This window comes from Fundulus heteroclitus, chromosome 11 (genome assembly GCF_011125445.2).
Source record: "Fundulus heteroclitus isolate FHET01 chromosome 11, MU-UCD_Fhet_4.1, whole genome shotgun sequence".
NCBI lineage: Eukaryota > Metazoa > Chordata > Actinopteri > Cyprinodontiformes > Fundulidae > Fundulus > Fundulus heteroclitus.
This window is the reverse complement of record NC_046371.1, coordinates 8,593,616-8,618,522: the sequence shown is the minus strand read 5'-3', so window position 1 is coordinate 8,618,522 and position 24,907 is coordinate 8,593,616. Positions and strand designations below refer to the sequence as shown.

At 39.8% G+C, this 24,907-nt stretch overlaps 1 protein-coding gene across 1 annotated transcript in view; it reads left to right on the top strand.

The window, feature by feature from the left end:
- Positions 1 to 22,642, top strand: part of LOC110369196 (phospholipase A2 inhibitor and Ly6/PLAUR domain-containing protein-like) — a 26,044-nt gene extending 3,402 nt beyond the window's left edge. The window contains exon 6 of the mRNA XM_036143507.1: positions 22,496 to 22,642. Within this exon, the coding sequence (XP_035999400.1) occupies positions 22,496 to 22,642 (147 nt within the window). The remainder of the gene's footprint in view (positions 1 to 22,495) is intronic.
- Positions 22,643 to 24,907: the final 2,265 nt, after the last annotated feature.

The following is a 24,907-nucleotide window of genomic DNA, read 5'->3' as shown; positions in this document are numbered from 1 at the left end:
AGTATGAATATTTTCATAATCGTTGATTTTTTTTTTTTTAGGCTTGCCAAAGATTTTAGTGCATTCTCAGTGTGTATCATTTTGTTTGACCAGCTAATTAATCTACTATTAATAACCACATTGACTAAAACCATGTAGATTAATCATGAATAATAACCCATCCTGCAAGTTCTAACTTGCAAACTGAGCCATATTAGAATAAAGTTACTTTAATAACATTTTCTAGATTATTTTCTCCCTCATGAACTGGAAAGTTTTTGAGTGTGTTTTTTATGTAATTCGTTTATCAGAGGGAAGAGCCAGCCCAGGGGCTGGGACCCAATATTATATATATATATATATATATATATATATATAGATATATATATATATATATATATATATATTATATATATATATATTATATATATATATATATATCTGTAACCTAAGTTTGAGCTAACATTGGCTTTGTGAAAGATGATAATATTTACCCGTTGAAGGGTTGGCTGCTTTGACTAATGACCACCTAATATTCATTTTCTTAACTCCTGACTTTGCAAGAGGGCTGGAATGGGCTATAAACGATATGAAAGTGGGGGTGGAGGCAACGGCAGATGAAAAATGGGCAATTATTGAAAATGCCTACAAATCCTCCATGAATTTATTTCACACTACAGAGTGTTTGTCATGACAGATAATATTGCAGATGTCGGTAAAGAAAAGGAAATTGCAACTTATAATTGACTGTGTTCCACCAATTTGTTTAATAGAAAACAACTTGTAAGGTTTTAAAATCTTTCGTTCACTAGAGTAGCTTTGAAAAATGCAATTTAAAAAAAAAAAAACACTTAAGCTCATGGTAACCCTTCTTACATAAATGGAGAAATGCCCCCGTGTTTATTGAGTAATTTTCAGAAATGTAGCTTCCTCGACTGAAACAAGTGAATAAGAGATTCAGTAAATATGTGCGGCGTTAGCGTTGTCATCCAGCAGCTACTAGTAAAAAACAATTTAATCAGTGCTCTCAGTTGCACACAGCAGTCTAATGGGACTTGTTCAAATAGCGTGCAGTTTAATTGTGATTGAGGTCATGCTTGAATTGAGATATTTAAAGAGGAAAAAAAAAAACAACTTTAAAACAAATACCTATATGGAGTTTATGCTAATAAATACCCACTTTTGCTCTGCCAGCACTTCAGAAACTATTACGTTAAGCAAATAACCACTATAGCATCCAAGGTGAAAATCATGTACGCAGTGCAATTCCCTTAAGAGTAACTACATAATTATGATCAGAAGCAAACGGAGCTCCTCAAGTCTGCTGGTCTATATTTCAGGTGACATGCAGTGTGGTGAAAAGTATTTGCCCCTTTACAGATTTTTTTGTTTCTGCTCTTTTTTGTCACACCTCTTCAGATCGGACTAGTTTTGCATCGTTTAGGCTTTGTCGTCTGACAACGTAAAGCCGTAAAGAAAAGAGTGTTTGTCTTCTTTCGCCGGGGTAGCAGAGAACAAAAGAAGCTCCACTGATGATTTTAAAAGATGAAAAACTCTAGAATTGTTCATCTTTCTCTGCTAAAAGGATCTCTGGCTCTAGGGGATTAAAAAAAAGGTTTTGTTTCAAGTGTGAGGACAAAGTGGATGTTCAATCGTTACCCTGATGCTTCTTCTAGTTTTGAGACAGAAATGAAAGAGGTAAATAAGAAAAAAAACTTTTGTCTAATGACGGGTGGGGACTGTATAAAACAACCTGATCCTGTGTGAAAAATAATTGCCCACTGCTCCACTTACTAACAATATTTTTGGTTTCTATTTCACTACCTACACTGAGGTTGGATTTCTTCCTTTTTTATATTTTTACCAATCACTGACCGACAACAGGAAGTAGGCTAAAGGATTTCACAAAACGACACCATGTGTCTTGATCTGACGCAATTCGAACCAACAAAAACAAAATTAACTGACATCTGCCAGTCTACCAACATTACTGCAAGAGCAATTTACGACCTTGTTTTCCTCATTTAAGGTAAAGAGTTTATGATTTAACAATTTATTCTGAGAAAAAGTCAGAGCAATTATGGCATCCATGGGAAAGCTCCAAGGCTCCCACCCCTGCTGACCCAGACGATCCTAATGACCCGTCTCATATTGCCCAAAGTCATGTTGATTTCAGGGACTGACGAGACTAAATCTTAAACTTTGATGAATAAAATTAAAGCAACATTTCAGAAAAGGAGCGTCAACACTGCCTGTCAGACAATACAGGAGCCAGTCTGATGGTCTGCAGCTGCTTTTCTGCTACTGGACCTGAACAACTTGCTGCAATTGACTGAACCATTGAAGTCCAAAGTCCAGTTCAATTCTGTAGCATGACCTAAAACAGGCTTGAAAACTGTAAATGTTGCTGGATTAAAAACAATTCAGAGAACAGTGGGCCATAATTCCTATACAGTGATGGAATGACGCATTGCCAGGAGCACCGAACACTCGAAGGCACTCACTGCCACCCAGTCAGGAGAGCAATTATTTTATTGACACAGTGCCAGGTGAGTTCGGTTCTGTTTGTTTTTTCCCCCCAAAATAAATGAAATTATCATTTGAGAATTCCTTGTTGTGTTTAGTCATGTTAGTCTTTGTCTGATATTAAAACTAATTTGATCTGAATCGTTTGTGGCAAAAATCATAAACAGAAGAGATTTGTAATGGGGATCATTTCTGTTTTTCCCCAGAAATGTCCCACTGGCAACGAGTCTCAGGGGTGAACATAACGTCTCTGGGTTTCTTTTTATATTTCAAGCTGTTTGCAGTTGTATCATAATTCAGAAAGTACTTTTTATTTCACACCCGAGTGAGACAAAGAATTGCCAGTACGGTAGCGCAATCAGGAATCTGGCTTCTTCAAACAGGAGCAAACGCATTTCAGAATCAGAAAACGGGTGTCTTTAGGAATAAAAGCCGACTTCAGACCCCTCAGGCTGACCTTTGGGGTGTTTTCCGCACGTCTGTTGTCAGAAATGGTACAGTTCACCAAAAGTCAGCCATGAAACGGAGGCAGCAGCACCATCTCTGAGGTCTGCGGTTTTTATTGGTCGCAGCTGGTTCTGTTTAATGAAGCTCTTTCTCCTCCGCAAGCTGCTCGTATGCTGTTGTTTCCAAAAAGAGCATCCTGCAACTCTTGTTCTTTCTTCCCTTCGACCTTCTCCTCTCGTTGTTCTGTTCCCTTTTAATCTTTTCTACATCTGTTACCAAGTTTGTTTTTGTCCACCTGCAAATAAGCAACACCCCCTTAAAGCACCTCCAGGTTAACTGTGGGTGGAATTGGCAGTGGTATACTGTCTTTAAACTACTTCACAGGAATACTGCCCTTATGCTTTCAAAGAGGGCCGTGCGCACACCTTGCCATTTCATATCATGCTGGTATTTTTTATTTATTCTAGTTCTGGTTGTTTATTCATTCTTTCCATTAGTTACTGTTCCTTTTGTACAGCAGCTTCATCGTTGCTGCTGGCCCTGTCAGCCTCCTGGTCTTTATTTCTTTTTCTGTTTCAATAGATTGTGTGCTTTGTCTAATCTTGTCAATAAACCTGTAATAAAGAAACCTATCTCATCCCTTCATAAATTATAGATATGTGAAATTAAGAGTTGTACCTTGTAAGTAAGATGTCTGCAGTGTTCATTTTAGTCTAAGGTGACCAAACGTTCTCTTTTGTCGACTTTAAGCATTTTGTCCACCACATCTGGAGGTGAGGGGTGTTCAAAGATTAATGAAAATGTCCAGTTTTCATCATTTTGCATGGGGAAAAATAGGCATGTGCTTAGATTGAGTGGTAATACGCCTGCTATTCCTGTGACATCATCCCCGAGCTGCTGCCTTGTTGGTTCTTCTCCACGCACAGACAGAGAAGAAAGGTTGAGACGGGTTTCCTATTGATGCACCAAAGGGTGAAAGCGGCTCCCCGTTGGGTCACTGAAGGGGATTTCACTCCTACAATATAATTTCAAAGACAATTTTTTTTTTTTTTTTTTTTTTTTTTTTTACAAAGACTTTCATGCCTATATTTTGAGCAACAAAAACTGAGAAGTGGAATAGAAATTGCCTTTATTTTCCCTCAGCTGGGAAATTCACATGCCCAGCAGCAAAGTGAAATGGGAGCATGTGGAATCACACAAAGGAAAGACTTTTTTTAAATTATTGGTTAAAAACAAGGGCGACTTTGCAATGTAAGAAAACAAAAAGTGTATGCTTATTATCATCAAAAAAACAAAGAAGTGTGATGATTAACAGGGTAACCTTAATAAATGTGCACAATCTGTCCGTATATGTCGGCATAAAAACCACCAATGGACTATTTACAAGAATGCAAAACGATGTAAGATCAGCTGTACAGCAAAATATGGATGAAGAAAAGAATTAGGATGGAGAAAGCCAAAGACTGGAGCATACACATTTTGTTTGTCAAAAAAATGTCTTTGTGAGACTGCTGCATTTTACTTTCATTAATACATAGAAAAGGGAATTATAGACAAATTTTCTCAGAATCTCAGATTTTTTATTATCCAACTATTAGCTATCATTGTTACAGGTTAATTGCCCAATACAGAAGAGACATTATTTATATCTATTTAATTCCACACATTTCAACGTCACCTTTGTACTTGTTTCCTTTAAAAGCTCATCTGAACTTTAACTATTTTTGTCTTGCCACACAGAGAAGGAACACTTTAGATATGTTTAATGATACTCTTCTTAAGGAAGACCTTTAGCTCATTTAATTTTAAAGTCTGGTTAAATCAGAATATGCTCCTATTCTAAGAAGGAGGGAATTATTTGTGGACATATGGCTCTTTCGTCCCAGGATTGAAGGTTGAAGTGACTAAAAAGTTAACGGCTTCAGGACTCCAGTGGATCTGATTAACTTAATGACAGGATTGTTGGTTTTCACACAAATCTGGGTGGTATTATTGTCTCTCCAAGTCCTTTTGTAACCAGGGCCACCTAATATTAAGCCCGTGCATCTTACTGGATCAAAAAAGTGCAAACCAGAAGATATGTACTTCTCGCTGTCTCAAATAAACTCATGAAAATGTGTCATTTTTGCAGCTTTTAATGATGAAAAATGGTGAAAGCCTTTTTTCTAAATTAGGATTACAACTTAAAACAAAGCTGCCTTTTTGTTTTCAATTACCCTCACATGAATTTCTGGTTTCAAATTTTCAAAAGTTTTTTCTTTTTTAGAAATTTTCTCCTTTTAAAAGTATAAAATGAATAATGTATGGACTTAACTAGTTCTTCCCAATCCCCCGTGCCCGCCAGTGATCGGCCGCAGTTTAGCAGAGATGTCGGTTTCCTGAATGTGTTTGCTGCCGTGCGGCGGCTTCAAGTCGCACGCTATCAGAAGCATCAGGGTAACGATTGAACATCCACTTTGTCCTCACACTGAAACAAGACCTTTTTTTTTCATCCCCTAGAGGCAGAGATCCTTTTAGCAGACAAAAGATGAACAATTATCCAGTTTTTTCTTCTTTTAAAATCATCAGTGGAGCTTCTTTTGTTCTCTGCTACACCGGACGAAAGAAGACAAACACTCTTTTCTTTACGGCTTTAAGTTTTCAGACGACAAAGCCTAAACGATGCTTAAATCAATCCTGATGCTATCAAAGGGAGGGGAAATTACTGAACTTTATCTATAAAGGTACAATTAACGCTAAACTGAAGTGCACAACTTTTTAATTTTTTTTAATTTCCTGATAATTTGTAATAAAGAACAAAAGAGGAAAGTGATTTAAGCAAACAAAAGCACAGCGTCGGTGTAAGCTATCAGGACAAACTCAAATTTATTGGACACATTTCATCTGAGACACTTAAAAGCACAGATAATAGTGTTAGGGCCCCCCCAATAAACATCAATGAAAAACACAAAAATATCTAACATTCATTTAGAATTGCCAAGGGGGTGAAAAGGCAATTATAAACAAAGGAGCTACCTCAACATCTCCTTCAACAGACCAAACAAATTAGAACTCCTCGTTGTGTGAGAATGTTTGAACACCCTTAAGTGTCACCTCCTCTGTTTCAAAGGGCAAACACTCCTCAACAACCAGCTCGCCTGCTGCATTAATTGTTTCTGATATAGAAGACGGAGTGAAGAAGAGGTGCTCTAAAAACAGAAGCTCTTATTACGTCTCCCAGCACTTCTTTCATCGCTCCCCACAGCCCGTCGCCCACAGTGCTAAGACCGTCTGACTCGGACCTGCACAGGTCTCCAGCTGTAATCTCTTCCCCAACAAAGGAGTCATTTTTTATTTTTTTATTTTTTTTTTACTCCAGGCCGTTACTTTGAGTTTTACGACGTGAAATTAAAAGATGGAGGAAGGGAAATAAAGTCTTTGGCTCTAATTAAGGGAGTTTTGTGGATCCCACAGAGAGGTGATTACAGAGAATAAAAGTTCTTAACAAGCGTGGCATAAGGTAATCCTGCACTCTCGCCGCTCGCAGTTCACAGAAGAAGGCTGTAAATGGTGCCTGGGGCATGGGGAATACACGGACTGGAGTTCAAGCACACCGTAAAACCAAAGATTTGTTAACGGCAGCGGGGGGGGGCAAAAATAGTTTCAATATCGGACACATTGTTCAGTTAAGCTGTTGGGGAAATGCGTCTAACGGAGAAGCTTTAATGCCTTCTGCTGTTGGGAAGAGTCTGGTCTTTGATAAATACTAATAATGGTCTAAAAAGAGTTTTATGCATAATAAAGTTGTTAATAAAGTTAATAAATCATTTTTGCTCCTCCAGGAAACCGAGAACTAATAACAATAATTATGGGTCTCTGTAGAGAACGTTTGCTAGTCTCAGTTGTACACCTAGCAGTGAGTTTAGCATTAATACTTTGCTCTTGTCCAGTTAGCGTCTTTGCTACGTGCCTAAAGGAGGTGTTTTACTCCTGGGGTTCAAACTCTACTCACTGATATTCTTCATATCCTCCTTGACTTTTAAGAGTTAAGCTATTTATTTACTCTTTCTGTTTCCAGAGGCCACTTATTGGCTGGAGTTATCTGTCATACGAGGGGATTCAACCCAAAGTTCTGCCGCTAGTAAGAAAAGCAAACGGAGATGTCGGCATTTTTTTGCAGCTGAACCCTCATTAGTGAGAGCAAAGTGAAGGCTGACTTCTCAGGACCGGTTTTCACCAGGTAGCTGCGCTGATGTGAAGAGTTTGGCGTAAGCGCATTTAGGTGCCACCGCATGTAAAGGAAGTGGTGTCACGATAAATGTACGCGGTTCAGCGTTGATGTTCTGCTGGTTACGGCATTTCCTTCCTCCCAGCAGCTGTGAGGCTTTATAACCGCCACTGCTCCCAACATTCTTAATAAGTGTTTACATCCCTGCTGTTTTTTGCACAGCAGGGATGTTTTGAATGCAAAAATATACCTGCAAATATGTTTTTAAATCACATTATGCAGCTGCACAGTTCAACTGTTCAGTACTGTTTTTCTTATGGTGTAAATTTGCCCTATTTACAAGTATATATATAAATTTTCCCGTTGTGTGAATCTAAATGCTTCCTCTTCACTTTGCTAGTGATGCACCTGCATTTCTCCACTATGGGACAATAAAGGTAGTTTCTATTGAATCCTATTCTGCTCTAAAAAGTCTGGTTTAACCAGAGCAAGTGATGCTCAGGCTACGAATTCAAAACAACGCACCCTTGTAATGTAAATCACCCACACTCTGACACACCCTCTCCTAGCAGCTTGTGCTTTGTGTTTTCTCATCATTTTGAGCGCTACAGATGTCCACTTCATTACAGAATTCACAACATCATTTATTTTTCCTCATATTTCAAATTCAAACTGCCAACTTGCAGCTTGGGTCTTGAGCAATGACACCGTTAGGTCTCAGCCTCACTACCGTTTTGTTATATTTATTTGTATGCTTTCTCTCATTTTTATCATTTCTGAATTTAACTTATTTGTTCCATTCTCTTAGTTGCTGAGTTGACATTGTCTGTCCACATGACTGATACAGTTAACTCCTTTTCTGGCAAGTTTGGGACTTTTAAAGTTGAGAAACACTGAGAAACACCTAAACAATTTCTTCTTATTGGGAATAATTGGAGAACAAACTAATAGAAAGAAATAGACATGAGAGGTAAGAACAAAGTGCTTTAGCAACAACCTAAAAAAATATTAAATTTTACATGAAGCAATTCTATGTATTGTATGTGCTTGACATCTACACATGCTAACGTTTATTGTACTGGTGAAAATACGCTCATTGAGTCCAAAGGAGAGCAAACATGGGTGAAAATTCTTTATTTTCCGCAAGAATATATTCATACCTTTGTCATATTTAGGACGCATTAAAAACAAGCGTTGGTTCCCAACAGGAAGCAGCACAAACATCATTAAGGAAAAAAAAAACTCGGCTCCATTCACTGGCGCTTGGATTTGCTTTGATGCATTTCCTGTCCTATTCTGTACAAACTGTAGATTTTCATGCTACCAGCAGGTACACGCATGGCAAAAGGTTATGAATCATCCCATTACAGCACATTAAAGTGTTACGCAATGGTGTCTTCATGCTGACGAACCCACAAAGGATATATTTCACTGAACAAGATCGCCGTGTGGGATTTTATATGAATGCTGTGTAGTCAAACAGAGTGGGATTAAAATGTGGAGTGTTGCGCTGCTTCAAGTCTTTCTGCTGATTTACTCCATTTAAGACAAATACCAATAAGTGTTTTGTTTTATCTTTATTTAGAAACATTTTTTTAAGATAAAATGTTGTTTTAGGAAGATGAATGAAGTCATATTTTCAGAACCCTCTTTCTGCAGTTCCTTTGTGTAAACTAAAATTTGCACCAGCGGTGGACTATTTGGTCTGTCACGGCCCTTTCCTCTGACCTGCAGGGGCGGTTCCTCCTGCAGGCAGAGGCGGGTCTTACTAATTGGAGCCACTTGGGCTCACTATATAAGTTGGGCTCCACTAACACTCTCTCTCTCTGCTCCTCCAGGTACTAACTTTGTTGGTTGGTTTAGTTTGGTTTTGGTTAACACTCAGACACATTCTCACATACATGTTCACCCACTCATACAATGCACACACTAAACATTCCTACATACTCACATCTCATCCCTGTTTTATTTATTTAAAGTTACTTATCGGTTATAATAAACTATTTATTGGCCTAAACCGTTTTGTCTCCCCTCCTTTTTGTCATGGGCACTGAGCCGGCCTGTGACAAGTGGGGGCTCATCCGGGATCTGAACCTGTGACAAGTCCAACTGCTGGAAATGCAGGAAAGAGAAAGGCTATTGCGACTTTGGGCAAAACCTAATTTCTTTTTTACTGCAATGTAGCTGGAATCCGTGAAGCAAATTGTATAATATAAAGTTTAACCTAGATTGTAATTTGTATCAAAGAACAGTCCATTACTATGAAACGGCATGCCCAGAGAACATTCACCCCAGACGTGCATCACAGTTGGCTTTAAGTGCAAAAGTAGGCTAACATTAGGATTGTGGAATGGCTTTCCCAATGCTTAGAGGGTCTGTCCAAGGAAACCACCTCATTTACTGAATTCTACCAACTCCCGGTGATGGACTAGCAACCTTTCCTGACTGCACCCTGCCTCCCGTCCAATGACTGATGGGCACCAGTAGGTAGTTTGATGGTGTGGTCTCCACCAGTGCCCCTTACTCCTTTTTCGTCTTCCTTTCTCTCTTCTGTGCCGTTCCAAAAGCACAAAAACGTCAACTCTGCATCAACAAGAATGGTTTAGATTGTTGCATTTGCTTATTTCCATGAGGCAACTTTTTTTATAGGTTACAAAGAGCAACTCTTGAGACGGAATCATCAACCATAGTGCAATCGCTGAAAAATCGCAGCTTGTTATTTTCCCGATGGGAGCATCTCTCCTACAGACTGGGCTGCTGAGCAAAACTGTAGTCAAGACTGCTTTGGGGAAGGACCTGCTCTCCTTCATCAGGTGGGATTTACATAAAAGCTTTGGTTTTGAAGCACACTGTAGAGGACCGATGGACCGGTTAGAACAAAAGCTTCCTGGGCAGAAATGTTTGCGGTCGCGTAGCCAACAGGGCCTTCCTTATGAATTACAGTGATGAGAGATCATCTTCCCTCCTTACAGATGGGTTTTCTCTGCTTTTGCTGTTTTGTCACACGTGAATGTTTAGATGAATAAAACCTGCTTCTGCTACAAACCAGCATTTATTTGTGATAATATGGCAGCTCCTTAGATGGTAACCATGTTTTTTTTTTTTTGGCCACTTCTTTGAGTTATTGATGCAATCCTGCAGTAAGTCTCTCGTTACATTGAGTCCGGGGAAAGTTCACCACTGTTGGATGTTTTTTCTGTTTGTGGATAATGGCTCTGACTCTATTTGTGGTACCAACACCTTAGAAATGGTTTTGTAACTCTTTCCAAACTGGTAGACGTCATCTGTTGTTGAATCTTTTTAGACTGGAGCATGATGTTTGACTTTTTGAGATGTGTTGGCCTACTTCATGTTGTTAGATGGATTCTGTTTAAATAAACTGGTGTGAAAATATTCAGGCCTGGGTCTGGCTGGTGAATTGAACTTTCCCAAAAGATGCGGTTGTTCACATTTTATTCCTGCTCAGAAACATCTTGATTCCTTTTAGAAAATATTCTTCGGGCTGTTGAATCAAAATCAGGAATGTGTGGAATGTGTATCCTGTCTGGTACGTATGAGACCAACACCGTATACAAAACAACAATATTATACTGACAGTTAAGCATGGCGGTGGTGGTGTGGGGCTGGTGTGCTGAATCAGGAGCCGACTTGGCAATAAATGATGGATGGATGTCTTCAGGCATTGGTTCGTGTCCTTAGGGTCAAGTCTACGTGGGTTATGCAGCAGGACAAGAATCCAAAGCATATCAGCAACTACATCTCTGAATTGCTCACAAAATGAAGGTTTGAAGTGATTTAGCCAAATTCTGGATTTCATTCTTATTAACATGAAGTACCATGACATTAAAAAAAGACACATTAATCTTGAAAACCTTGGTGATGTAAAAAAAATTATTGCCAGTTTTTGCAAATACTTGATGGCTATTATTGCCACCGAGGGTGCCACAAACAGATGCAAATACCTTTTTTACCTGCTGTCAAGTTGATTTGATTAGCTTTTTTCTCTTATCACTTAAAAATGTTTTTTTATTTTAATATTTCCTCAGGTTATCTTTGTCTTTAAGTAGAATAAATTAGCGAAAGTAGAAGTAAAAGGTGTAGAGGGCAAACTGTTATATTTAGGAAAGAAGTGAAGTCAAAACTGATTAGTATTTAACCTTTTGTTGTTGGAACAGCTCCAAAGGGAACCTTTGAAACACTGAGAAACTTTGCATAAGACTATATTTGGTTTATTAATACCAGAAGCCTTCATTTTAACTTTCATTTTTTACTTTTAAATAGACAACAAAAATTAAGATTCTGATCAGCCATGGAAATGAGTTTGGGGTGAGCGAGTAAATAACCAACAGGAAAATGAGAGATGGAAAAAAACAATATTTTAGGTGCACACTAAAAAATAACCCATAAGAGAAAAAAAAAAAGGCTGAGGTTTCCCACTGTGATTTAGCACATAAACTCCCACACAGTGCTTTTACTACTGTTAAGGACAGTAAAGTCGCTCCTCTGCCATAATCCATTGCAAGAGAACTAAGACTCTAATGTATACAGCAGTGCGGTTGCAGATAACGACATCAAAGGGCTCGCTTCGTGAAAAGTGCTTCATGTGAGAGGGATTCAGAATTGTAATGGCGACGATCCGTCTGGCCCCGAATCGCTTTCGTTCCCTTCAAAAAAACTCAATGTTCTTTTATACAAGAAAGAAAGGAGCACCAGTGGTGCTGGCGTTCCAGTTGGTGGAAAATCTGACTTTCATTTGTCCTCCAGCTCAAGCGGATTTACAAATTAATCTGTCAGCTGCGCCCGTCTGATGAGGAAAAAGGTGCAGAAAACACAAGACTTTTTCTGTGCTCTGCAAATAATCTGCCATATATAAATGTGGACGGTTGCTTTAACAAAGCAGTTTTCTGTCCAGCATACAGTGAAAATTAGTAAACTAACCTTTTGCATTTTGAGGAAACCTCCTTTACAACAATCTTTTCAGAGGATTATTTTTGCAGAATCACTGAAACATGACAAATTGTTCAAATAAACTGTAAGAAACAGCTAAAAGGTAAACCCTTTTTATGTGCAGCCTTTCTGTAAATAGTCATCTTGAGAAAATTGATTCCTCTTCATTTGTTAATCAAATTGGCCCATGGATGCTTGGCCTTTATCAACGCTGATTTCTATTTGCTGTGAAAGTCAAAAGTCACATCTGGGGATAACGTCACTCCCAAGTAAATTGGACATTTTTTTTTTAGGATTTGTCACCTGCTGAGCTGAATGACCAGGCAACAATTGGTAATATTGCTGAAAACAATGCATTTATTTTCCATTGAAACATCGAAATACTTGAGGAACAAGGGCCTAAATAGAGGTTTTACATTACAAAGTGTTTGTTTTAATGAGATACAAACTATTTGAATGGAAGACAAACTGTTTATTACCACATTTGGCACTAGATTTTAGCAAAACGGGAAAAGCCCATCACCTCCAACTAAACCTCTGTAAAGGCGAACAGCTTTTCCACCCAGCCAAACCGACAAAACACAACGAAATCTGCCTCCAAACCGAATGTCGCTAGTGTCGTGGGAAAAATAATTATCTGTGAAATAAAGGACTACCAAATGGATGACAACACTTCAACACTTTCATTCAACTTGCATAAGGAGAACAGTCACAGAATCTGAAGCTGTTCTGGGGAGCATTGGAGCTTACATCTGTGTTTATAGAACCGCCGTTTCACAGGAGGATTGTTTCAACTCTGTTACAAGGCAGTCTTCACAACAGCTGACACAAGGAAGAGGGGTGATTGAATTAACACCGACCTAAAAGTTAGCAGACAAAAGGTGAAACATTAGGCCACATAGACTGTTACCTTTCATCAGACAAAGAACAGTGGTAGATTGCAAATTTCCATCCCACTAGAAATTTGGGGTTTATGAAGTATGAGCAGCTAAAATCCCCGGTTGCTGAGTCGTGTCATATCGCATTGTGAAATAAAAGAAAGATCAGGCTGTACAAAACTGGCTGCCATCATTAGATTTAACAGTGCCCTTACAGGTCTGCCTAAAAAGTGGATCAGACAACTGCAGCTGATCCAGAACGCTGCTGCCTGCGTCCTCACTAAGACTAAGAAAGTAGAGAACATCACCCCAGCTCTAAAGTCCTTCCACTGGCTCCCTGTATTTCAGAGAATAGACTTTAAAATACTTCTGCTAGTCTATAAATCATCTGTCTATGAATCCATCTTTATGCTCAAACCTTTCAGTGGGGGTAGAGAGTTCTGCTCCATGTGGATGTAGCCTAAGACTCCTGTTTTTTTTTGTTGTTTGTTCTTTGTTTTGCTTAGGGTAAACAATTTAAATCCCCTTAGTACTCCCCCTCAAAGTTTCAATTGCAGAGTTTTAATCTTTTATTTATTCATTAATTTCTCCTTTTTTTTTGGATGTTAAAACACACTACCTCTCTTGCTAGTTTAACTTGTCAAGAAATTTTCTTTGACCAGTCAAGGACTTGAATACATGATCAAAACTTCTGGCTATAGTGTTTTTGAACTAGGGCTGTGTTAAAAAATAATCGATTTTCTAATTCTGAATCAATTCTTATTAATTCCTAAAGATCAATGTATCGTACCAGTGGTTGATTTTTCCACTGTGAGCCAACATCTCGGGTTCACACTCCATTCCAGGAGGTAATTTTGTATGTCATATTTTTAATAATGCACCCGGTTAGTGTCCAAATAGCAGCTGTAGATATATCTGGCATCCTCTGTTTTCTACTCTGGATCTGTTTGGGTATTCTGACGGACAGCATGTTTGTGAAAGAAATTGTCTCAAAAGTTACTTTATTAGTTTGCTGTTGAATGACAATAAAATGCTAGCATCTATGTTGCATAACAACACAGTCATGTAACTGAAGTAACGGCTACAAAAATGTTTTTAACACCAGCGATCCAATTTGAGATCGTATTGAAAAGAATCAATTCTACACTGCAAAACGTAGGGACTAGGGAACTATAAGTAAGTAAATTTTATTTTTCATTGAGCAGGTAAATAAGAGTTTTTTCCAATGGAATTAGTAGTTTTACCCCTAAAATGAGATCATTAGATATCCTGCACTTGAAATAAGATGGAGATGAGTTGTTCCTACTTTAACTGCAAAAATCTTATTTCATTTGCTACTAGCCTTATTTACCTGCTCAAATCAAGGAAAAACACAGTGATTTCAAGAAAATGTTACTTTTTAGTTCACTTGAGAATTGGATTCGAATCGATTCTTGAAATGTGAATCGATACGTAGCCCTATTTTAAACAGATGCCATGTAATCTGCAACACAATCATTGCTCTTGTTGTGATTCAGCGAGCAAGATTAGTTGAGGATAAACTGGGAGAGGTCAGACCTGAACTCAGGCTTCACAAATTTAAAATGTAGTATTCAGATTAATCCATTGCACAGAGTCTTTTTCAAGTTAAGCCCTTTTTTTGCAGTTTCCTGCCTGTTCGAATGATGGAATAATGTAAATTTTTCTCTCCTGCTGTAAAATGTCGAGCTGTGACAAAAAATCGTATCAAAAGCTGATATTTAATAACCATGTGGGACATATATTTCTGTGAATGTGGTGTCAGTACCCAGGGGGCTGAACAGAGCCTTTCCTTTCCCAATTATGTTGTCACTTTTTTCCCCAGCTTTCACTTTTCAACATCTTCATGTTCTTGCAGTTTTTTCCCCTCCATCTCCAGCTCTCTTTTTTTGCTCCTGCTCCCCCGCCAAGAGTCCATTGAAATCTCCCACATCTCTCCTGCCTGTCTCACTGTCTCCTTCTTCAACTTATCAGCTTGTTTCCTGTAGGAGCGACTTGGTTCATTTAAAACTGCAGTGTTCAGGGTTTTTTGACTTTGAATTTTGGTTGACTCTCTTTGGTTGAATGATTTTTTTGTGTGTGTGTGCTTTAATGTAAGTGACCATTAATAAAAGCAGTCTAGTAAAGATGAATATGTAGGACTTTGTTTGCCGTTTATCCTGCTGAACAAATAAAGCTAAATGTACAGTTTTTGCAGTTTCAATGATGAATTTTGGATCAGTGTTGCTGAATTGTTTTTTTTAGGAGTTGATTGAATTTGCCAAGCAACACTCAGTAACTACAATACTACTTGTTTTCCTTGGACACAAAAAATATTATTTTAAAAGATTTCCAAAATTGTATTATGTATCAATACAATTACAGTGTTTATCATTTGAGAAAAACAGCAAAAATAAAAGCTATCCTTTTAAAGGAAACGGTTGGGAACAGCAATCCGCGCTTTTATTTCATCGCGGTTGGATTACTGTAATTCCCTTTATCTTGGAGTTAGCCAGTCCTCACTCGCTCGTCTGCAGCTGGTGCAAAATGCTGCAGCACGTCTTTTAACAGGAACGCGTAAAAAGGAGCACATTACTCCGGTCCTGGCGTCCCTTCATTGGTTCCCAGTGTATTTTAGAGTTCATTTTAAAAATCCTTCTGTTCGCTTTTTTTAAAGTCTTGCATAACTTTAGTTGAGTTTCTCCATTACTACACCCCCAATCGGTCTCTTAGGTCCGTTGACCAGTTGCTCCTGCTGGTTCCACGCTCAAAGCAGAAGCTTTCAGGAGACGGGGCCTTCTCTATTGGGGCCCCAAACCTGTGGAACGCTCTACCTGTGCACATACGACAGGCGCCCTCATTGACCATTTTTAAAACTGGTTTAAAAACTTACTTCTACTCAGTGGCTTTCAAACCAACTGAGGTTTGATTTTACCTTTTACTGGTATGGCATTTATCTGTATTTGCATTGTTTTAGCAAGTTTCTTACTATTAACTCTCATTATGTGTAACAAATAATTATGAAGTTCTTGTCCCTTAAATGCCAGTTTTCCCCCATCAAAATCAGTGTTGAAAACACAGAAAAAAATGTATTTGTGCAAATTGGAAGGTTTATAGTGTATAAAAATATGTTTTCGCTTTTCCTAAGATTGAGCTATTCTGGACTGAGATGTCTGATGTTTCTCCTGGTATCTGTTGGAGCTACTTTTCCACTACTTCTCTACTGTTGTCTTCACCTTCCTGGCTCTTTCTAGTTCTTCCCTGAGCCCTTGGTAATTCTCCACTTTCTCGTGTTCTTTTTTTTCCTAATGTTTCCATCACTCTGGATGGCCACATCGATCACAACGGCTGTCCTCTGCTGCTTATCAATGATCACAGATGGCCATTAACATTTTGTCTGTTTGTATCAGGAAGTACCACAGGATCTTAGCTCTGTCGTTCTCCACCACCTTGGGAGGTGATTCCCAGTTTGACCTGAGGGTCTCCAGTTGGTATTCTGAATAGATGTTTCCGTACACTATACCAGCCAAGTACTGTAGAGTCAAATGTGTATACTAATACATCATGTTCAACTCAATGCCAAGGTTATGCAGCTTCAAAACAAACCCGTTGTAATGTTTCAGTAAACCATGACTGAATGGATCCAAAATAGCAAAAGCCCAGGAGAAGGTTCATACAAGATTGATAAAGTTTTCAGATAGTATTAGATCCTCCCTGAGTCAGATTGTCCACCACAAACTATGTTAAGTTTGACCTCCTTAAGGTGATTTGAGGAACTGCTGAAAGCTTAACTCCAGGTGAACAGGATTAAATGCTCCTTGCTTTACAATAACACACTTAAGGAAGGAGAGTGACTGAAGGGCGACCAGGGAGGAGGTAGTAAACTGGTCAGCTAAGGCATGGGACCAAACCAAAATGATCTTTTGTTTCCAGTACTGGGTCCAAAAGAGTCCAGCCAATGAAAGCAGAGACCATAGACCACAATTTATTCTGATGGCAAAAAAATTCAAAACGTAATAATATTATGCTATTATATTAAGACAGAATCAATAGTCCATGTAAGATACAATAGACTAGAATAATCCATTACAGTCCAGACTGGGGAAATTCAGCTGTATCAGCAGCAAGTAAGAAAAATATTGCTCAGATATAAACATGGCATACTCAGTTTAAATGAAATGAAAGGCAGGGGGACCTGAAAGTGTCCAAAATGTGCATGCACAGTTCTGCATAATAAAACAGCGACAGAAGAGTTGGTTGAGAGCATAAAGTCTAACAGCTGCTGGGAGGATCGATCTGTGAAGACACCTAGCATGCTGCAGTCTGCCAGTGAAGGAGCTCTCCACCTCTGCAGCAGCTTCATGCATGGAGTGGAAAAGACGGTGTCCAAGAGTGATGGTAGTTTGGCCAGAGTCCTCCTGTCTCCCGCCACCTGCACCGCATCGAAGGGGCGAGCTTCACAAGCAGCAAAGCAGGTGCAGTCAATTAGGGAGAGAGCAGGTTACAAAGTTGGCTCGGAAAACTGTAAGACAAACTAAAACCTTTAATATCACCCACTCCACCGTGCCTTACAGTTACTATGCGGTTGTTGTGCTAATATGATGTTTGGTTTGCTGGGTGCAGCGTACTTGGATCTTATCAGTCCGCAGAAGATTGTTGGGTCTTTTCAGGTGCAAATTTAGAAACCTACAGTCAAAGATGCTGACTGGGGTCTGTAGACCCCCAGATGGAGGTGTGTGTGTGTGTCTTTGTGTGTGTTTATACCAATTTATACCAATTTCTATGAGCATCACTCCCTGATCTTGGGGAGAATTACTAGACTTCCACTCCTGCAAACATTTACAACCATCTGGAATGTTTTCCACTCGTGAATATTCCTCCATTTTTGTAAAATGTTGGTTGCTAAATAACTTAGAAATTACTTTATGACCACTGCTTCTTTGCCGTCTCTCAGCCCCTGCATTGGTTGGCCTTTTCTGTGTCACATAAGTGGATTGGGTTGTACACTGCCCATTTTGCTGTTAGTGATCTTTCATTGTTGTTTTTCATTTTTGACATTGTATTAACAAACATTCATCATCCATCTATGGTCAACACTCGGTTATCCAAGCAGGGGCTGGTGACTGTCCCCAGTAGTCATTGGTTAAGGTGCGGGGTGCACCCTGGACAGGTCCAGTTCATCAGAGGACAACACAGAGACACACAGTACAGCAACCAAGCACACACATACCTTAAGACAATTAGGAGAGACCAGAGTCATGTGATTGATATCTGAGGGGAAAACACAATGCAAAAAGACCAACGGCAGGGATTCGAACCAAGAACCTTCTCTGCGTTAGCACTCATGTACAGGACCAGTCTCTGAGCAACATCTCATGTCTCAACCTTGCATTTTTATCAGTGCATTTCACTGATTTGGAAGGGAATCCTTTAAATTAGTCAAACCTAGTGTGTCGATATTTGTGTTTAAATCATCGCTTTTAATTAGGTGAGAAAGGGTTATCAGTATAAAAAAAAAAAAAAGTTCAATAACTTCTTCACCCAGACAAAAGAATAACTCTGCTGTGCAGGGCATATTATCCGATTTATTTGCAGGTTTAAAAGACATAATGGTACCTGTAGGCACCTTTCAGTGTGATATTCATTGCAGATGAGACTAAACCAGGAATGTATGATAATGGGAGCAATGTAAATAAATTACTCCACTTCTATTCATTGGTGGCCACAGGGCTCCGAGTGAGAAACCATTACCATTACTGTGACGGATGTGAACCAGAGCAATGGGCTCGTTGCGACCCACTGTGCTCTGGGACCCGAACGGGCAAGTCAGGAAGTGAAAGCCAGGGTTACAAACCTCCTGGGAAAAACAAAATACCACCGACGAGGAAAGAGAGGTGAGAGTTTCTGCCTCCCTCCAGACTGCATTTTTACAATCCCATTATATCATCTCTGCAGCGGGAAGCTGTGATGATGGGAGGAAGGTCTATTCTCAGCAGATTTAGTGGTCAGGACGGTGAGGAGATGTATATTCACTTTATGGTCATTAGCCAGCGAGAAAAGTGCACCTTCGCTGCTGCTGCTTTGGCGCTGCTCCCAATTGGTTGGACAGAGATAGCATTTCCCCCTCGAAGGATCATTTGAATCCCTGTAAATACTGTCTGCTATCAGCGGAGCCTTGAAAGGGACATTAATAACCGCAGCTACCGTTCGACCAGTCTGAATGCATACTCTGAGATTGCATTTAAAAATTCTCTGGATTAATAGATTTACTCTGTAATAAATGTAATTAATTTTATAGGTGTTTTTTTTTTTTTTTGATAATTTTTGGGGGGGAAGAAAAGCTTCAAATTTAGTAAATAGATACAAAGTAAGTCTAACCATGTTTTGTTTGCTTTTTTAACAAAAAAGTTTAGCCAATTTTTAGTATTAAATTTTCTTTTTTTTCCCTTTTTTGTTTGAGTGTTGAAGCAAAAGCATTGCAGGACACTGAACTGCTGCAGCAATACACAAAAACATCCAACCTTTAATTTGATCACTTTTATTTAGTGATCTACCACACACTGAGAAACTCAATGGAAATTTAAGGTAGGGCCTGACCATTAAGAGCATTAAAAAAAAGTTTAAAAGCTATTTAAAAACAAAACAGGCAAGCAACCGGTGAAGGGAGGACATGGATTAATTTGATTAAATTCTCATATTCACGTAAAAAAACCACAATGAAAAACAGATTTGTTAATGTCACTATATTTTAAATTCAGAATACTGACATCAATGGCGGCATTCTAACGAAGTTAGCTATTTAAGCTTTTATTCATTTAAAAATAGAACATTTTGGTTTAACCACCGATTTACTGCAGAGAAGCCACGAAGGAGAGAGTGATGAATGTGACTGTTACCTGAGTTTAAAGATGGGTAAATCTGAAGGTCGTATGCATAACATAGTGGCTTAAGAAAGATAGGACAGAATGCTCGAGAAACTGTGAGGTCCAACAGCACCAGCACAGCAGTGCACCTACCATTATGGACTTTTATTTTCTAAAACCCACATGACTAAAATTACCTTAAATCAAGGGGTCTATGTGAGTTGTCTGTTTAATTCAGAGGATTAAGGTTTTTCTTTTAAGAAGGGGAGATAGTTCAGGAATTGTGGCAACTGCCATAAACAAGCTAGGACAGGAGTGTTGGACTAATTGTGTTAAAAACTATTTGAACAACTTTGTTGGAATAAAGTCAAGGAAGTGATTAGTAGTTCACCAGTGTTGCACAATGTATCATCATCAACAAGTGTACCGATGGCATGTCTGACAGATGCCACGTTTTCAATAGAAAAAGATTAGAAGAGACCACTTTTTTCCACTGGACAAAACTCTGTGAAGAAGTGACTGAGGCATCAACCAAAACAGATGTGGGTGGATTTAAAACAGAGCTAATCACGTTGGGTAACACCCCAGGGCAATGGCTGATGTTAGTTGTGATGTTAGAAAACATTGTTTTTGCTTCTTTAAAGCGGACAAATCCTTCATTTTCACATTGAAATCCTTTGGTTGTGGTCTGTATAAAGTGGGACTGCAGGGCTTTGGTCTGAATTCCTCGTTAATTTACCCCTACATTCCCCCTTTTAGCCCCTGTTCTGAGGGGCATCTGAGTGTAACTTGTTTTGGTGCTGTGTCTTTAAATCTAAACGAGGCATTTCACATCCTGACCTCCAAGTCGCAGAGCATCCCACTTAACCCCTTTAGGCCATTTCTGCATGCTGGGGGACGGTGTAACGAACAACATCTTGACTTATGCACTTGTGGCTTTGGCCTCCTTCTGGTTAGACTACAACATTGGTCAGAGAAATGAAAACGACAGATTTGTGAGATTGGTGAGCTGGAACTCCATGACCTTGTTTAGATGTTCAACAAGAAATATTGTGACGTAATTGTTCAAAAAACCTAATGGAAAAGAAAGAAAACTGAACAGCTTAAAATATATGACCCAAAAAGAATATAAAGATATCTTCACACGCTCCTGCAGAGACTGCATTCATATTTTCTGCACACCTACAGACTCCAAGTACACAGCAGAATGTATTTAAGGGCTAAAAAAAAAAGGATATTATAACCGATCCCTGGTTCTGAGCAAGACTACCAATAATAGGTAAATATGTTTAACAAAATACCCGCTGCTTTCAAAAAAAACTTGGAGTCCTCCGGACAGGTTCTAGTTATTTACAACATTTTGTCTCTTCTCCAAGAGACAGCTTCAGTCTGAGTTACTGATAAAGTCAGCCTTTTAAGCTGTAACTTTGTGTAGTGGCTCAACAAGTTAAATGGGACAATCAAAACTTGTGCACACATGCAAAGAAGATCCATCAGGCTGGTAACCAGTAGTTGGTGCGCTGATGGCTGATGCCTGTTGTTCCCAGAGTCATGTTCACATTAACGGCATCGTAAGAGGGGAACAATGGGGAACCGCGAGCGAGCTATTTTTAGAAACGTAACGTCACGATAACGTCACATCACGTGGTACGCAGTAGGACAAGCTTGCATAGTCCGCCGCTGTTTCTCTGTAAAAGAGACGTGCGTTAGCCTTGGTTTTACTCGGTAAACGACTGCTTTTTCCAAATCTAAGACCATGGTTTTGAAACATTGTTGCTATGGAACGTGCAACAGCGACTCGAGGTACGCTGATCGGCCGCATATGAAGGATGTTTTCTTCATTACTTTCCCGAAATTAAAGAGTACCAAGGAGAAATGTGTGCGCTGGGTACACCGGGGCGGTCGGCCTACATATGTAGCAAGCATTTTGTTGGAGGAAAGGGCCCAACCGAAGAACATCCTGACCCAATTCCAGCGACATCAAGTAGTGAACAGGTAAGAGTATTTTGGTGGCCGACATGTTAATAATGAAGCGCCTGCTACCATGATAGCATATAGGCTATCATGGTAGCAGGCGCTAACTTGATACCCTGCTACCAGGATAGCTTACTCAAAAACATTTCAAATGAGACAAACATTAAACATATACCGATCCCTGGACGGTGATTACAAAAAAAAAACGGCCGACGACGGCATGACCGCCGCGCATCCCCCACACCTGATATGACCGCCGCGCAGGAACAAAAAAACAAAGCTTACCGTTCGATCAACTCGGCCCGTTTTGCGGTCTTTTTAAGCCCTCGACACTCAAGCCATCGTTTGAGCTGAAGGTTGGTGTGTTCTTCGACAGTGCGACCAGTAAACCTTGCGCCTGGAACATCGTCTTGGGAAAGTTTAATGGCTGCAAAGTCGGTCATATCGCTGGTTCTGTTGCGCGTGTAATAACTGGCTGCCACGGGCGTTCTCTACCTCTGTGCCCTACCTAAGTGGCAAAAGGGGCGTTGCTCTTGAGACGGTGACGTCACGTGCGCGGTACCCCATTGAGACCAGAGGCCTCCACCTCTCTTTAACAATGGCCATGTTTTTGTTATTTTCTTCACAAAAACGGCTTCATTCACTCCCGCCTCAAACCCACATTCCTCTCTGTACAGGATGCAAACCTCTTCATCCCTAAAGAAGTGAACGCTGGCCCCGCAGAGGAGCGGAAACCGCCGAATCTCGGCCTGATGATGTTGCTCTTCGGCGCTGGGCCATCCTTTTGGCCTGTGGCAATGTTAAATACGGTGGAGGATCTGTGATGCTGTGGGCCTGTGTCTCCTCCACACTCCCTGGGTACCTTGTTAGAGAGCATGGCATCACACATTCTTTGAAGTGCGGGGGCTTTTGAAATAAAAATCTGATGGTCGCTGCTTGTAAACTGAAAACCTATCATTATTAGGACTTTCAACAGGATGGTAATTAATGTAAGCATGAGGCCAGATCCTCACAGAAACGGTTCATCAGACACAAAATCTATCTTTTCATGACCATCTCACTTCCCAGTCCTAAATCCCATAAAAAACCTTATATAATGTGTTTGTATAATGTTATAGGGGAAAATTCGACTTGCAAATGGGGTGTGTTTTTAATTATAAATAGAAGTATGCAAGTAAAATTGTGGTACTGGTGATTTTTCTCAATTTAAATATATATTTTTTAAAAGAACAAAAAAATCAAGACATCTTTCCCAGTTTTTGTTATCCCATCCTACTGATGCATATATTTTATACACAAATTATTTTTAACTTGATGCCACTTTTTAACGTTCTCATTGGCTTGAACCTTCTCCTCTTTCTTCCACAGTTTTTGTTAAAACCAAGCGAATTTTGGCATTAATTTAAACTAGTACGCTGTGATTTCTGCTCGCTGTTGTCTCCCCTTTCTGCAGCTGTGAAACATTGCTGCAGCTTAATTACTGTGTTCATTTCATCAGGGCATTGTTCCTCCACACAAAGCTGAAGAATGGCAGATGGCTCGAGCTAAAACATGCAAATATGCACAAACAGACAAATCAAACCGCCAACAATCGCAGCCTCGCAGACATATGCGCATGTGTTTCTGCGGCCTCGCTAATTAGAACCCCGGTGTCGTTTTTTTTTTTGTTTGACACAGTCCGGCTCACCTTTGGTTGCCCCGCAAATCATGTGCCCTTCGGTCTGAGATGCACACGGAGCAGAGAGCTGCCGGGTAGCTAAGGCTGAGTTATGTGACGCGGAGGAAAAAAATGAAACATGAAAAAGGAAAAGTAAGGCTGGGGAGGGAAAGGAGGCTGCGGAATCACCTTGTGAAACATTCCTCTGTCAAAACCTCCTCAGATTTATCAACCCAGTTTTCTTCCTGCCTCTCTCCTCAGATAATTGGAAGGAAGCGTGTGTGCACGGAGCCGTGGGGGGAGACAGAAAACATATTTTGGCGGAGCTTGACAGGTTAGACAATGGTGGAAAAAGCAACAAACGCTGTCAGGAGACAATAGCGGGAGAGTCGGCGAGGAGCCGCACTGCGTTACCCGCGAGTCTGGGGAGCACGACCCGGAGTTCAGGGGTGAATGTAAGCGTGTGTTTGCCTGACGGCGTCCGTGTGTGTGTGTGTGTGTGTGTGTGTGTGCGTGTGTTTATGTGGCGCCCGTGTGCTGTCCTTGCAACAATGAGGCCAGCAGATTGACTGCTGTTAAAGGTCACGGCTTAATTATCTATAGTAACTCAACCGCTGCCGTCTCCTCCGGTTGTAATGCAGTCAGATCACGAGTCCACTTCAAGTGGAGAACAAACCACCGCTGAAGTGACTGCTTTGACATTTAAACGCAGAAACCAACTATATCCTTTAAAAAAAAAAAAAAGAAGAAGCCTAATTTAGCTGTCCGACAATGGATTTGGAGAAATAATGAGCCACTTATGAAAGCACTTATTTACGATAATGAGCGTGAATGCCAAGACAAACTTGGAAAAGACACTCCCACATTCTTGTCATTAGCATTTGAGATGAAAAGAAAAAAACACACACAAAAAAAAAGCCGTTGCTTTGAATATTCAGGAGCAATCATCAGAAAAGTCAGGCAGGAAAATAAAGCAGCTGGAGTTAAAGCAAATCTGAACCCGGAGGAAAAAAAAGCATCTGAGCGAAAACAAGAACAAGCAAACATCTCAAGTATCCTTGGCAGGCTGGTCTGTGGCGATTATGTCCACTTCAACGTTGCATCAGAATAAAAATAAAAGATTTGGAGGCTTTTACTCTTACGTTGTTGTAGTAAATATAAGAAATATCAGGGAAATGATTAGTCCGACAGTTTAAGACAATATATTGGATGTAGTGTAATTGATAGTTATAGGTGGCTGCCAAAGATGACCTTCAAAATACACAAAATAGATTTAGTTCTTTTTTTTTTCCATTTCTTTCATGGCTTCTTGGTTTTTTTTCCTTGCAATACGTTATGAAGAACTGCTATAAGGACATTTTGGCAGAAAAAGTAAGACTTCCCATCCACTTCTGAGCTCCGTAGTTCAGCCATACTTCACAGCAGAAATAGG